Source organism: Sus scrofa, chromosome 8 (genome assembly GCF_000003025.6).
Source record: "Sus scrofa isolate TJ Tabasco breed Duroc chromosome 8, Sscrofa11.1, whole genome shotgun sequence".
Classification (NCBI taxonomy): Eukaryota; Metazoa; Chordata; class Mammalia; order Artiodactyla; family Suidae; genus Sus; species Sus scrofa.
In genome coordinates this window covers 63,433,565-63,449,729 of record NC_010450.4, presented here as the reverse complement: position 1 = coordinate 63,449,729, position 16,165 = coordinate 63,433,565, and the positions used below count along the sequence as shown (strand labels likewise).

General features: G+C 35.2%; 1 protein-coding gene across 8 annotated transcripts in view; it reads left to right on the top strand.

Moving 5' to 3' along the window:
* Positions 1-16,165, top strand: part of EPHA5 (EPH receptor A5) — a 319,729-nt gene that overhangs the window by 155,005 nt on the left and 148,559 nt on the right. For 4 of the 8 annotated variants that reach the window (XM_003129048.6, XM_013978748.2, XM_013978746.2 and 1 more), the window contains exons 4-5: positions 1,041-1,196; positions 5,315-5,650. The exons of 3 other annotated variants lie outside the window; for them this stretch is intronic. In XM_003129048.6, coding sequence (XP_003129096.6) covers positions 1,041-1,196; positions 5,315-5,650 — 492 coding nt within the window. The remainder of the gene's footprint in view (positions 1-1,040; positions 1,197-5,314; positions 5,651-16,165) is intronic. One more of the 8 variants, XM_013978749.2, reaches the window with a different exon arrangement.

Genomic DNA, 16,165 nt, shown 5'->3' with positions numbered 1-16,165 from the left:
AAAAAATGTAGATTATTGATTAGCTTTATGTCAACTAAGCTCTAAAAAGTAATCAAACCTTTATTTTGATGGTCATCAGTTGGTCTATAGGGGGCAATTGGAATATTGACGTTTGGCTTTATTTCCCATTGAGAAAGAAAGATTCAAAAGTTTAGGGAATCTAAAGAATAAAATGATTTACTATTAGCATTTACTAACCTGGCCACCAGCTTACAAAAATATCAGAGAACATTTCTTTCATGTGATTCTAAATAGTTCAGCTACATTTTTTGTGACATGCTATTAATTCATGCATGTGTTACATTGCAGTATAGGAACACTTTCTGTGGTCACAGAGATAAGTACTGTGAATACAGAATTGAATAAGGTGTACTTTTTCCCCTTTATAATTTTTGTTGTGTGAACACAACTGACATTAGAACAGATGCATGCTGAATCAGTAAGAATCTCAATGCAAAGTTCAAAAGTGGAGTAAAATGTAAAACAAATGCCTAAAATCTGACTCCTCCTTAAATCAGTGTAATGTGAATGATATTCCAGCTCAATCATGCCTTCTCTCCATCCTAACAGTTTTGTAAGGCTTTTAGCACCTACTAATTAGCTTATTAATTCATCAACAAAATTTTGAGCACCTACTGTGTACCATGCCATTCTGAGCATAGTGAAAATTTTGCTTTTCTTCAACATAAGTTGTATTAATGATAGTGTAAATAAAAATTACACCAAAAGCACTACTTCAGTTTTAAATACATATAAGTATATACCATTCATTATTTCTTAGAGGCTCCTGTAGCATAAAAATAGTTGAAAATATATATGTACCAAACATGTTTAGTTTCAGTATTTAAAGTAAATATTTGATTATCTGAATTGACTAGCCTGTTACTTATGATTCAGAAGCTTATGAAAAATTTTTGAAATTAATGAAAATATGGTGTTATATGTAATCTGTGTATACTAGTCAAAATAATGACATTATTCACAAAACAAACACTGCATCTGTTCCAGGGAAAAGCTTAGTCTCTTATTTCTTTTGACAGTGTGCAGACCTGGGTTCTTCAAAGCCTCACCTCACAGCCAGAGCTGCAGCAAATGTCCACCTCACAGTTATACCCATGAGGAAGCTTCAACCTCTTGTGTCTGTGAAAAGGATTATTTCAGGAGGGAGTCTGATCCACCCACAATGGCATGTACAAGTAAGGAAACCCATGGGTATTTGGTGCTGCTCTCTTCCACCAGTTTGAAGAAAGAGCATGAGGGAGCCTGTACATTCTCTTACCATTTCCTCTAAAACAGGCATGTTTCGTCTTCCAATGTAGTTATTTCACCAGATTCCCACCTTCCTGAGTAAGCAGAGGTTTGAGGCTCTTTTACTGCTTACCTTTAGAGGCATCCATTTTCCTGAATTTCAGATTCAATATCTGAGCCACAAATATAGATTTTTTTCACTTTATTTTGTACTTTCTTTTAGTGTTCACGATAACCAACATGACTTTGGTAAATCCATTTCCCTGTTCCTGGTAAACCTTTTTATGCTTTCCTTCCTCTTCTTCTTCTTCCAAGCCAGCTTTCTGATCACAAAAACATGCAGTAACTTGTGGCACTTCCACCTTCTTGTTCTAACCTGCCCCCCCCTCCCAAGCTGCAAAGGTCAATTAGAAGGTCGTTTATAAAACAGGAAGCATTACACAAACATAGAGAATTGGGGGCTGTTAAATCAAATTTGAGAGTCAAATACAAAACTAGGTATCAGCTAGGATTTTCAGGTAGTTGTCGTGTTTGTTAATAGTGAGTATTCTTAGCTATTATTGATTATATTATCAGATAATCTTAGAGTAGGTGGATATTAAACATTTAATTTCAACATGTGCAGTGGATGTATCCACATCTATCAATGTTTTGGTGCTTCTGTTTTTCTAGTTTCCACATATTTCTGGCAAGGAAGCAAATTTATGTGTTAGTTTGATGACAATGCCTCTTTAGTTTTTCTACAGTCATACTCTCTATAGCAGAGTAAACAAAACAGAAAATGGAAGAACAGTGGAATCCCCTCTCCCCATAACATTCAATTTCCATTGAAGTTCCACGTTTCACTGTTTTAGATCCCAGTAAGTTGTAGTTGTTTTCAAAGCTGAAGACATAGTTTTTTGAAATTTAGTATTCTCTGGCTTCATATGTAAAGACATACATTTTCTTTATTGAAATAATCACAAACTGAAATTTTATTTGAATTTCAGTGTCTGAATTTCATAGTGGCAGTGAAATATACTTTTGTAATTTCTCAAATCATCCATATTAACTTTATATTGCTAGAGATCATTCATTTATCACATTCTGGTGATCTTATGGGTTAGATGATTACTAATTATAAACAATTCCTCTTCAAAGAAGTAAATGACATTATATACATTTTTAAGAGGATACAGTTGAATAATGGAGATATAAACTATGATTGAATGTGATGTACCATGGTTGCAATGGAGATTGCTTCAATTATTCAGAGCAAAAAGGAAGCCCAAATAGCAGGGGGAAATGTTGGCTAGACCATAGATTGATAAATTCAGGAGAGAAAACCATGTCTTGTCTTATTTCATGAATTTTATAAGTATCATTTTTCTTTAAGAAGTCCAGCCAGGATCTGCCTATTTCTCTGCATAATTGTGAGCCTCCCTTTCTGTAGATTTACTAGGTTTGGGAATTGGGGGGTTGAGGGGAGAGCTGTGCTCTGGTGACAAGGACTATGTAGCTCTCTTTTAGAACCTCTGTCTCCAAGTGTGTGAATTTCTAATACTGTGTTTCAAAAGAACACCTAATTTGTATGCACTTCTCAAAAAAAGACTATTGGGAGTCCTGTAGATGATCTTTCTAATATATAATCTCTGAGTGTGTGTTTTCTGTTTTGAATTTTATTCATAGTACTACAGATATTCATGAACAGATGAGATGGCTTGATTGATGTCTCTTTGGCTCTGTGGAATTAAATGTATGGTTTCTACTCCTTTTAATATTTTTCCGCTACTCCAGAAAACAAAATGTTATATAGCTATAGGAAAAGAAAAACAAAACTGAGATTGTAATGAATCTATTTAAATAAGGGTACTCCTCACAGCTCTGCTTTAGTTCACTCATCACATCTATTAACAGGGCAAGGGAATTGCATTACATTATTTTTAGATGCGTGTCAGTCTTAGTCTCCACTGGTTACCTCTCCTTACAGCTTCGCTTGAATATGAATTTCATTTTGACTTGGAGAGGCATTTGTGCCCCCACCAACATGCTGAGGGGCTACTAGCAGCAAAGTCAGAAGAAAAGGAAGAGTCAGACTCTGGTGCAAGTTAACAGCTGTAGAGGAAAGTTGTTAACTGTGGGTACATTTCAATTGGCAGAGACAAAAACATCCAGAAGTTTGATATCTTTCAAAGTAAACATATTTCAAGTACATTTTAAGAGTCCCTGTTGGGGCTCAGTAGGTCAAGAATCTGACTGATATCCATGAGGATGTGAATCTGATCCTTGGCCTTGCTCAGTGGGTTAAGGATCCAGCATTGTCTTGAGCTGTGGTGTGGCTCGCAGACGCAGCTCGGACCTGGCATTGCTGTGGCTGTGGTGTAGGCCAGCAGCTGCAGCTCTGATTCAGCCCCTAGCCTGGGAACTTCCATATGCTACAGGTGAAAAAAAAAATCAAGTATATTTTACCTTTTTATCAGAAGTAAACCTTTAACATTTTGACCTCAGATTACATTTTTTCTCCATAACATTCCACTATTAAAAAAGCTAATAGTGAAAAATACTTGTATTTCCATCTTAAATATTTGTTTCAACTTAAAAGTTTTATGTTGAAGTGAGGGAGGTTGTATGGAAAAATTCACAAGTTTCAACCCAAATATAGCCAAGGTTGGGATTGTTTTGTCAAAATTGACAACTCTTAAGTTATGGGGTTCTTTAAGTGACATTTTATAAATAGTAGGTAGCTTTCTTATTATTTTTAAATTTAGTCCTCCGTGGCCATGGCTTAATAAATGTTAGGTAGAATTGCTAATTTCTATATTTAGATCAGACAGTGTGTGTTAAGATAACTAAGCTGTGTCATCCTTAGTAGCTTAATTTATGCTTATGAACCATTCAGCTACCATCAGAGTCCATTTTATTCTGTGTCAGGAAATCTTTACTAATTCAGAAACAATTATAAATGGATTTTTCTCTTTGAGAACATCTGATCACATAATATTAGCAGCTGAATGAAGATGTAACTCTAAAATGTCAGAATCTACTATGGAGTCAGACAGTATGCAGTTAAATATTTTAGAGACATAATTTTTCTAGAGCAGTTTTAGTTTCACAACAAAGTTCAGAGGAAAGTATAGATATTTGGTGTCTATTCCCTTCCTACATACATTCATAGCCATGCCCATTATCAACATCCAGCACCAGAGGAATACATTTGTTTCAATTGATATGTAACCAGTTTTAGTTGTCTTTAGTCCACTATTACTTGCAGAAATAACAAACATTACTTTATTTCTAATATCAATTTATTCTGCTGATTTTTAAGGTCTGAACTGTGTTTTGGAGAATTATTTTAAAAATAAGTTTCAGATTTCCAATCAAGTAAAATTCAGTTTTGCAGAGCCACAATATTCAAACACTATCCATGTAAGCAAAATTTTATCACAGATTGTAATGTTGGTCAACTACTTAAATTTTAATTCTTTCTTGACATATGAGAAAGGTTCCAAATTCTGTTGGTGGTTTAATCAGTAGGTATGCAATTTGTTTTGAGATAAGCTAAAGCTATGTTTTCACTTTCTGCAGAATTTTAGTCAAGAGCCACACTGAAAAATCCTATTTCTGCTTGTGCTCCTTGCTTATTAGTAAATCCCTTAAGTTTACTTCTTAGGTTTCAGGGATAAATATCATTGCAGAAGTAATCAGTTCAGTCCCCAAGGAGAATTTTTCCTTGGCTTACCAAAGAACTTGCCACTGTTTAAATGCATAATTTTATCTACTTTATTTTTTGCATATGTAGTATTACTCCATAATTCTTAGACAATAAGCCTTACATCTTCTTTAATTGAACTTGTAATATTTCCGAGATAAGTCATTTCTTGAAGCTATAAACCCCATTATTGTCCCTACAAAATTATAATAAAATTCTTCAAAGATTATTACAAATTGATGACTCTTGCATTCTCCCTGCTTCAGAGATTGATTGAAAATCTATTTTCTTTCCCTTCAGACCAGAGATGTGTGTAGTAAACAATGCCTAATTTTATCATCTCAAAATTTGTTTTTTTCACTTTACTTTGCAAACCAGGACCCCCCTCAGCTCCTCGGAATGCCATCTCAAATGTTAATGAAACTAGTGTCTTTCTGGAATGGATTCCTCCTGCTGACACTGGTGGAAGGAAAGATGTGTCATATTATATTGCATGCAAGAAGTGCAGCTCCCATGCAGGTGTGTGTGACGAGTGTGGCGGTCATGTCAGGTACCTCCCCCAGCAAATCGGCCTGAAAAACACCTCTGTCATGATGGTGGATCTGCTCGCTCACACAAACTATACCTTTGAGATTGAGGCAGTGAATGGAGTGTCCGACTTGAGCCCAGGAGCCCGGCAGTATGTGTCTGTTAATGTAACCACAAATCAAGCAGGTAAGTGTGATGTCCAACCGAATCCTATACCTTAGGCCAAGCTCTGTCAGTTCTCTCCATAGCTGAGGGCTAAGCAGCCTGAGGCCTGGGAGAGAATTTCCTACTATTCAGAGGGTTAGGGCTTCATGTAAAAACATCTTGAATTGTTTTTTTTTTTTTTTTTTTTCAGTTTTAAGTAGAGGCTAAGGCTTTCTTAGCAGACACATCCATGGACAGAAGAATCAAAGATAGGTGTTAATTGAACTTTTTCATTAAAAACTACATTTCTGGCTCAAATCCATTTGTAGTCAAATGTTTTTATCTCATAATTTCACACAGCACAGTTATTACAGCTCAAATCGACATTTTTGGCATTTTTTACTTCATGTTTTTGTTTGTTAATTTAGCATGTTATCAGGGAATTTTTATTTGCTTATTTGTTTGTTTGGCACCACAGTTCAATTTTCTTTACAGATCGAAATAGGATTTTCTTATTATTTCTATTATTGTTATAAAAATGCATGAAATAATGTTTTCTTTGATAATTCCACTTATCAATATTAAAATAACTATGAACTATTGTACAACCACCATAGATATGAAAATATATCTCTACTTCATATGAGGAACTGGAATAGTAGGGAGTAATTACTGGGGAGTCAGGAAAATGGTTCTGCTTGAACTACTACTTTTCCTAAAATTTCTCCTCACATATTTAATTTTAAATAAGCCAACATAGAGGAATCCATTTCTGGTAAAATAAAAACCAAAGATAGACTATGGCTGAATTGATAACTCATCCTATTAGATGGCAGGAATCACGCAAAGCCTATGAGTAACTTATAACTTGTTTTTGTCAACAGTAGGTACCTGGGTGGGTGGAAGCATTAAATGTAACTTTCCCTTTATTTCTTGGCCACAACTCTCAGTCCAAGACATAAGCTTGTGGCCTCCTAAGTTCCTCAGGTGGACTTCGGTGGTGAGGACTGACATCTTTGCCAGTAGAACTTGCCATGCAATAGGGCGTGTTTGACTGAATCCAGTAAGGCTTAATTTGTATAATGTTATTTTAAGTGTGTTGGCCATGGAATGATCTGGTTGACCAGAAAATGCTGTTGTTCATCAAATCTTAGCCAAAATAATTTGAACTGTTGGATATGTCAGGTAAATGAAGCAGTTGTCTCTTGAGAATAAGAAAAAGAAAATGCATGCCACTGAGTTCATAGTTATTTTTGATTGATAAAATTGAGAGAAACATTCAGAAGCAGCCCAGATGATATAAAGGTATTTGCGTTATTCCCTAAGACCCCTTCTAAACACTCTGGATGTTCTCATCCATGTTGAATGCATGTACAGAACATTTTTTAATTCCATGAAAAAAAACACTGTACATATAAATGCCACTTTTTCTCAGTGAATCCTTTATATTTTTCTCTATTTACTCCGTCACCTAAGGTTGAGCTAATGAAAGTGCTAAAGAGACTTGCCAAAGATAGTGGATATTAAGTTGTCCTTCAGTACACACCCAGCTTCTGGTAATACTAGTGTGTGTTAGTTTTCCACTGCAACATCTAGATACCACAGTGTATTGTGAATGTGAACTGCACCCACATCAGATAAATACTGGCATGAAGCAGTGTATGATTTCAGGCTTCATATGCAACATCTTTGTGAATCTTCCATTAACATATTGAATGTGCATTGAACAATTATTAAGAGTTGTATTCCTTTGGGAGAACATTTTCAAACTTGCATAATCTTAACTTCTTCAAAAGATATTTCTCTGATAAACCAGATGTAGGAAATGACTGTTTATTTTTTAAATGATGTGATTAATAAATATTTGCTCTAGTTGACTTTGACATGCTGGACTGTTAGGGCCTCAAAGTGTGTGTGTGTGTGTGTGTGTGTGTGTGTTTTAATATGAATACCTTAAATACCAAGAAAGAATAATTTTCATCCACTTGTTCAAGGCATAACTCTCATGTAAAACAAACATTTGTATTCAGAGCGGACATTCTGTTGACTTTTGGCTGCTGCTTTTTTTCTCAAGTTCTCAGAGTATACATCCTGTAAACTCCTTGCAGATTTACCCACCTGCCCCCCAAAAAATCAAAATAAGGAGATTTTCTCTGTATCTGACATTTCAGACCAAGTCTCAATTTTACACAAAAAAATCATTAACTTCGAGTACCTCTTAAAAAATCTTAGATTTAATGCCACTACACTGGATATTTATCAAGTACCAACATTATAGAAAGTGAGCTATATGGATGGGTTTTACTGTCTGAATATTTATTCAACATTCAATTGAAGAAAATTGTCATACCATATGTGGGTTTTATATAAAACTTCATTCAGTAGATTTTAACTTTAGTTTCAATCTCCTCTAAGGAGTGTTTTGGGAGAAAGGCATTTTTTTTCTTAAATTGTTTATTTTAAATTTATAATTTGTTCTGTCATTTTCTGATTGATTTAAATTTGTGACATCAATGTGATGTTTGAACTGTCCAGATTCAAAATTATATTCAATGAATATAGGAAAAAAATAATAATTTTTTCAAAATGAGAATCTGGCATTAAACTAGAAACTGAAATTGATTAGGTAACCCTGGCTGATAAGTCTATAAAAGAAAATAATGATTTTGTGCTGAGGATAATGATTAAATGATTAATTTATGGATGCTTAAACAGCATTTAAGACATTTTCCCAGTCATTAAATCATTTTGGAGTCTAGCATCTAGCTTTTGTGAGAAGCTGTCTGAATTCAAATGATATTCTTTTGCAAGTAATTTAATAGTTATGTCAAAAGATGCAGTGTTAAGAAAAGCTAAATATTACAATTATTTGAAAGTTATGGTCCTTGTAAAAGGCAGCAAAATAGCACTGAAGCTGACAAGAAAGAATTGCAAAGTTGTGATAATTATGGTCAAGAAGAATAAACACATGAGAAGGGAGAAAATCAAGGAAAAAATAATTTACAAAAAGATAAAAGAATGCTGCATGTGACAAGGGAAAATGGTAGGAAAATACCATTAAAGAACTTAACAAAGTCAAATTGAAAGGTGGATAAAGTGATGAATACACCAACAATGCTTTAAAACTTAAAAAAAAAAAATAAAGTTCATTGAGTTCCTTTAGTTTTCTAGTAATTTTCCCTTTCTTATGCAATGCATTAAAAATTAACATACATATACTAATTTTTCTTTGTAAAAAGTATTTAGATTATTCATATGACAACAGTTCTGTTGCTCACCCCTCTTATTCTTCTCTTTTATGATTTTTAGGGCATCTAAAAATATCTACCTAATAGATGGATAGATGGAGAGTGGGAACACAGCAGCACAGTGGGAAAATTAAAAATCCCATTGAAAGCAGTTGCTTTAAATGTTTCATCATCTACTCATAAAAGCATACATTTATTGCATTTTTTTGTAAATAGATTTTTAAAGTTTTTGCTTTAAAATGATTTTTCACTAGACCTACTTTATCAAGGGCTAATTCTTAAAGCTCTTTTACTATATACAAACATATATTTTAATCTCAGGAAAGAATAAGCTCATTCTAATTGAGAAGCCAGAGATATTAATACTGTACTATGCAAAGGTACAGAATCCAAATTTTGAGCTGAAATAGACCAAATTGTTTTGAATTAATCTTAGACTCAGACTTTTTCCTCAGAGGGCTGGATTAATGTGATATGAGTTGCAAAGTGCAACAAACACTTTGGAGGGAAAGTCCCAGCCCATCCCAGACTATCAGGAATATCACTGAGAAAGGCAGTTCCTACATTTTGAAGGGTTTTGTTTCTTGATTCTTGCAGAGGTTTTTGGGGGACATGATAATTCCATTGCATCAGGTACTTTCAATTTGATGCCATGTGTGTGGTGGTCCAGCGTGGTGTCTCATGGGGTGTTAAGGTGATCAGGGTTCCTGAGACCAAATTCCGCTGTGGAACTGGAAATTGTAGAGAATGCTGAAACAAGGTGATTAAAGTACACAACTTTTCCTGAGAAGAGGACAGCAAACATTTTCTGTTGGTCTCTATTTATTGAGCTGTTAAAAAAAAAATAGTTCATTGTCACTTGCTAGACCATTACTATTATAATTCTGAGGGATTTTGTTGATTTTTTTCAGTGGAGAGAACTCATTGCTTGTATTTGCAGTCACCACCTGATTAAAGGTATTATTGTTTGCCTAGATTAGTTTGTCTTCTATACAGACTAAACAGGATATTTAAACCTGCATGTTTGTAATCCCCACTCTTTATTCTTTCATTTTTTTTTTTAATGGTGGCACTAATTGCTGAATTCCCCATGGATGCACTAAAGATGTGCATTTACTCTTGGTGAGAGAGAGAGATGCTTTAGTTTGGTCATTATTACAGTTTTACAGCTTTTAGTGCATGGGTCTTGGAGACAAAGAGAGATTTCTTGAGGAAGTCTTCCAAGTATATACCAATGACCTGGTAAAATAATCAAAGGATTGAGTGGAGGCATCACTGTGCCATTTGTAATATGGGCTCAGGACAAAATCTTGTTCATCACATTATCATCATAGCCTCCACTCAGATTTATGTTTGTTAGTGGTGTTCAGAATCCACAGGGATGGGTGTTAGGTCAAAGGCAGTTTTCCATAATCTGTGAAATCTATATATATTCTCCATCCTAGTTTCTAAATGTAAATTTAGATCTGGAAATCTAAATGTTATAATCTGGGTGATAACACCACCTCTCTCAATTATCTATAAGGGGCCAGAGATTCCTTTCAGATAAACTAAAAAGGAAGATATACAATATTAACATATGGGGTTGTCACACAGTCCTTCTTAAGTACAGTCAGTTGTCTGTTCATTGAAGGGTGTTTAGGTAACTAAACTAACTCAGGTCTGGGAATTGATGGGAGCCCATGACTAACTAGATCACTAAATTTTGATGTGTAATTCTCAGACCTTGATCTCACTGGTGGTAGAGATCAAATGGCCCATTATTTCAGTTGCTAAATGCCATAGTACTAGACTTTTACCATTCACATCGCTACGTATTATGAAGTCTCTGCCCTCTTTCCTTCTAGTAGTAAAGTGCTGCCACTTGGCCTCTGCCATCCCTGAACCCTAAAGAGATGACAAAATCATTTCACTTCATCTTCAACCTCTGTGTCCTCAAGTACACAGAACATAAATTATAAAGATGTTATTTATAAAGGTATCATTGTCCTCATCAATTTATTTCTCATCATAATGGTAAAGAAAATGTCTTCTGGATCCTTTCTGAAGATGCAATTAGTAGATAGTTTTATAGGGTTTTGAAAATAAATCCATTTTAACATTCCAATTATAGTAGGTCATTTAATTCCTTCTCTGTCAAAACAAGGAATTCTCAGTATCTGAACTTAATTTAAAAACTTAGTCCACTTTTAGTCCAGATTTTGGTCACTAACTAAAGAAGAATTTAGCACTGTGATAGCTCCCTGGAGAAGCACATTGAATCCAAAATCTCTAGTCATGCATTTATACCAACTTGAATTAAATTTTCTTGTTCCTCTGTGAGGAACACACAAAATCCATTTTCATACATATTCCCTATGCTTTTGCAGATATAAGATCTTGTGAGACTCATACTCAAGAAGCTTCTTGTCCCTAGTATTTACTAGATAATTGGTTTCTATGAGGATGTTGGGATTTTGAGTTCTGATAGAGCAATAGATTTGGGCAACAGGACAGTTACTTCCTTCTGTCAGTTAATGACCTTCAAGTGTGAACTTGGTATTGAAGACATGAAAGAACAGCTTCCTTAGTCAGGTGTGGAACAAGAGAGACTAAGTTTTCAAGTTGAGAGTATTTTGAGTCATCTGTATTCTTCCATATGTCCACATTCCAGTGCTCAAGATTTCTTTTTTTTTCTTTTTTTTAATCACTTGCCTCATTTTCTCATAAAGCAAGACAATATAGCCAGTCATCTTAGCAATTCAGGAAGTCATTTTTATCGCAGTTTTGTTATCCTTTTTACTGTAAGAAGGTGTGAGATACTTGCACCACGGAGACTGATCATCCCGGTATGATTTGAGCAGAGAATTTAAACTTTGAGAAACTAGTTTTATTTATTTAAATTCTGCAGTACAGATAGACACAGCCTATATTTCTTGCATTTCTCATGCTTTGATAGTAATAAGATAGAATTTGGTCACTAAAAATGCTGTCTTCAAGAATCACTTTATTCGAGGTGATCAGAGGTGATGAGACATAAGCCACTACATGCCAGGTGTTGTTAGAGCATCATCCTTTAAAACTACATAGGTTCTTCCTACACTGACATACAACCAGTCAAATCACTGGTCCAAATCCTATTTATTTATTTACAGCATATGGAAGTTTGCAGGCTAAGGGTTGAATTGGAGCTGCAGCTGCTAGCCTACACCACAGCCACAACAAGGCCAGATCTTTAACCCACTGAGTAAGGCCAGGGACTGAACCTGCATCCTCATGGATACTAGTCAGATTCATTTCTGCTGTGCCACAACAGGAACTATTTATGTTTTTTGATGGCACCCATGGCATATGGAAATTTCTGGACCAGGGATTGACTCCAAGCTTCAGCCACAGTGAGAACTCCTCATTCTTTGAAAAGATTTGCCTTTCTCACTTCTCTATTGGGAACATCTCTGGTTTTAATGTCTGTTTTCTTAGTTGCAAATGGTGGCTTATTAAGTGGTATTAAGTGGCTTATACAATCATTGAGAAGAATAGACTCAAAGATTAGAGGCTTTTCTGGAGAAATGCCCAATTCTGTACCACAGATCTAGGCTGACAAAGTGAAACAGTGCCCCTGCACCTGTCAAGCAACAAATAGCAGGCACTTGACTTTATTGCAATTGCTGCTGCCATTAGTAGCATTGCTACTTCAGGATCTCAAATTCAAAGATACTGAAAAATCTTAAGCATTGCCACCAGCATATATTCACATTTTTCTGCCATCTTCACCAGCAGGAAATAAAAGTGGAAACTTTATTAATATCTTGGTTTCTTAAGTTGCCTGTTTGAATCAGTATCTTGCCTGGGCAAATTTGGTGAATAATCTCAGGCCATATGTCTTTGTCCTAGCAGAAAAAGCATCTGGAGGGATTTTTTGGTTTTGTTTTTTGGGTTTTTTTTTTGAGTTCTGATTTCTATGTTGGGGAGACAAAGTTCATTACCTGGGTTTTATAAATGTATAAAATGACATTCAAACTATGATATTCAGTGATTTCAATGAAAATTTCTACATGTAATTGTCAAATAAGTTATCTCTATCATTTTGGAAAAAAAATCTGATTTTTCAGGTAATTAAAATTTGTCCATGCTATCTTTCTCTGTTTTCCTTCCTTCCTTCCTAACTCCCTTCCTCCCTTATCCTCTCTCTTTGTACTTTCTTCCTTTATTCTGTATTTTTTTTCCTATTTCAGGTGATGAGAGTTGAGTTAATAATATGCCTCAACTCATGGCATGTTGCAATATGTGAAGTGTACAAGTCCTCGGCTGGTTTATATATATTTTTATGTACTGCTTTTATTCCAAATTGATTTGCTGTTTTCCTAAACAACAGTTTTTTCATAAATTAATTGCTTATTTTAATTCATAAGTATTCGTATCTAGCATGCATGCATGCATTTTATTTTACTGTTATTTTTTGGCTGCATCCATGGCATGCAGAAGTTCCTGGGCCAAGCTTCAAATCCTTGCCACAGCAATGACCTGAACCACAGCAGTGACAATGCTCAATCCCGAATGATGGGCTACCAGGGAACTCTTCATGAATTTTAAATTTAATGTTATAGTTAGACTAAATATCTCATTCTGGGAGTTCCCTGGTGGCCCAGAGGGTTGATCCAGCTTTGTCACTGCCTATGGGTGGGGTTGCAGCTGTGGTGTGGTTTTCTTCCTGGCCCTGGAACTTCCAGATGCAGTGGGCCCAGACAAAAAAAAACAAAACAAAACAAACAAACAAAAAAAAAACCTCATTCTGACTACTGATTTTTTTTTTCACTACAATCAAAATATTTTTTAGATCCACTCATGTTGCCCTTGATCACCCAGTGTGCTACTGTCCTATGTCCACTGCATTTTACACATCAATTCACCCAGTAACAGAGACCCAGAGCCTCTGGCTACTCAATTTGTGGGCATTCTTTATTCAGTTTAGAGCCCTAATCTAGTGATTTTCATTCAGTATTCACAATTTTTATTTTCTAAAAAAAAAGGGGGGGGGAGGGAAGCAGTAAAACTATTCAACCACATTTACCGGTCTTTTCCCATTACTCTACACAGTGTACCTAAAACAGCTTTATTGTTTTCAAAATAAAATCCATAGTGGAAACCTGATTTTCTGTGTGTGTGTGTGTGTGCGTGTGTGTGTGTGTGTTTCACCTGCCATGGAGAGCAACAGATTAGCGGGTTTGTCTAAGACGTAGACTGTGGACCCTGATTTTCTCTATTTCATACTGTCTCTGCCACTCCTAGCTGTGTGACATGGTAAGTTACTTAAATCTCCAAGAATCTCAGTTTTTCCAATTGTAAAATGGAAAAAATAATAGTGTCTTTGACATAGGATATTTGTGAGGATTAAATGAGTTATGACCTATAAAACAGAATAATGCCTGTCACATAATAAGGTATTGATAAATGTTACTAAAGTAGTATTTAAGAAATTTGTCAATAATATTTGAAATAATGAGTTCATGGAAGAAACTTTGAGATAAATAGGTTTTATTTTCTTTTCACTTAAAAAAATTCTTTCTGTAATGATCGTGTGACTCACAGCATAACTACTCAGCGTTGCTTCACTTACAAATTTTATTGAAGTATAGTTGATTTACAATGTTGTGTAAATTTCTGCTGTATAGCAAGTGATTCAGTTAGACATACACACTTATTCATTCTTTTTCAGATTCTTTTCCAAAGTAGGTTATTGCAGAGTACTGAGTAGAGTTTCCTGTGCTATACAGCAGGATCGGTTGACCATTCATTCTGTACACAGTAGTGTGTATGTGCCAGTCCCAAATTCCCAATCCATCCCTCTCCCCCACCTTTCACCTTTGGTGGACTTTGTTAGCATTGTTTATATAGACAGACTCATTGTTGAAGTAAAATGGAAAGAGGAAAAATATTCAAAAGTGAAAAATAATATATATAATCAGAGATGCTGCAGGTAACAAAAGCAGTGCTTCAAGCTTGGAGGAGTAAATCCAGTAACTTCATTTTCCAAAGGGGACTCTATCCTCAGTGATTTCCTAAAATGATGAGTTTTGTATTGGCATTTTTTTCTAGTTTCTATAAAATATCCAGAACAATAACATAAAGAAGTAATAAGAGGAGACAAGCAATGTGCAAAGAACAAAGGAAGGACAAAAGGGGAAAAATACTTTGTAGATAGAAAATAGTCACATAATTTTCATTTTCATCAAAATATATCTGGAAGAAATACAGATTTTGATACCTACATCGTTTTTGTTGGTTCATGAATATTTGTCAATCATTCAAGTGTCTAAGGAAGAATATCAGAGACAAATGTTTAATTTACATGTCTACGTTGGCCTCGCACTGATGCTTCTGTGACAAGATTAGTGTTCTGTTTGTGGCTACCAACAAAAATCTTTTAATTTTTCCAACTGAAGCTGCCCATCCACATTGAAACTTGGCTTAAAGGAGGCATGAGTTGAGTGTTTTTCCTATGCCTATTTGTTGTTTGGAAAACATAGCTCACAGATGAGATGCTAATCTGCTGACATTGTCCGTAGCTCATTTCTGGTTTATTTAATAAGGATTAGCAGATGGGATGGAACATTTTTATAAACCAGCAAAATTCTTGTTGGATTCCCTGACTAGAATCTTTCTAGAGACTTCTGTGGTTTCTAAAAAGAACTCCAGAGACTCCTGTTCTTTGTCTTTCTCCCTTCTACCCATTGTGTTAACTATGACAGAGACTGACTGTGTGTGCATTGCTGTGCAAAAAACGATTTGCATTTTCTTATTTGATCCTAGCAATATCTTCATGACATAATATTATTATTATTCCCATTTTTAGGATGAAGAAACTGTGACGTTTAAAGATGTGAAGTGGTTTGCCCAAGGTCACAAATCTAACAAGTGAGGGAATAGGAAGCTAAACCAAGAAATTCTTCCTCTGGAGCTAATGTGCTCTGACTCACTAGTAAATACCACCATTTCCTCTGCCTGAAGCCTATTTCTTATATTATTGTCCTAGACAGCTCAGTCTTCAGGTCCGCTTAAATTGCTTCTTCCTCCAGAAAGTTTACCCTACTTTCCTGTTTGGGCTTGCCTCTCTAACATAACCTGGAGCAAAGGCACTGAAACTATTTGCTTTCTTGTCTGTTTTTCTAGAATCTTCCCCTGGGGAACCACAATAGGGCCTAGAACCTGTGTTTTGTAGCATATTTCATAAAATGAGGTTCTCTGTAGTTCAGATCAGTCTTCTAATTTCAGCTACTAGTGTAATATGTAATGTGTAAAGATCTTGGGACTTCTTCAAATAATCACATGC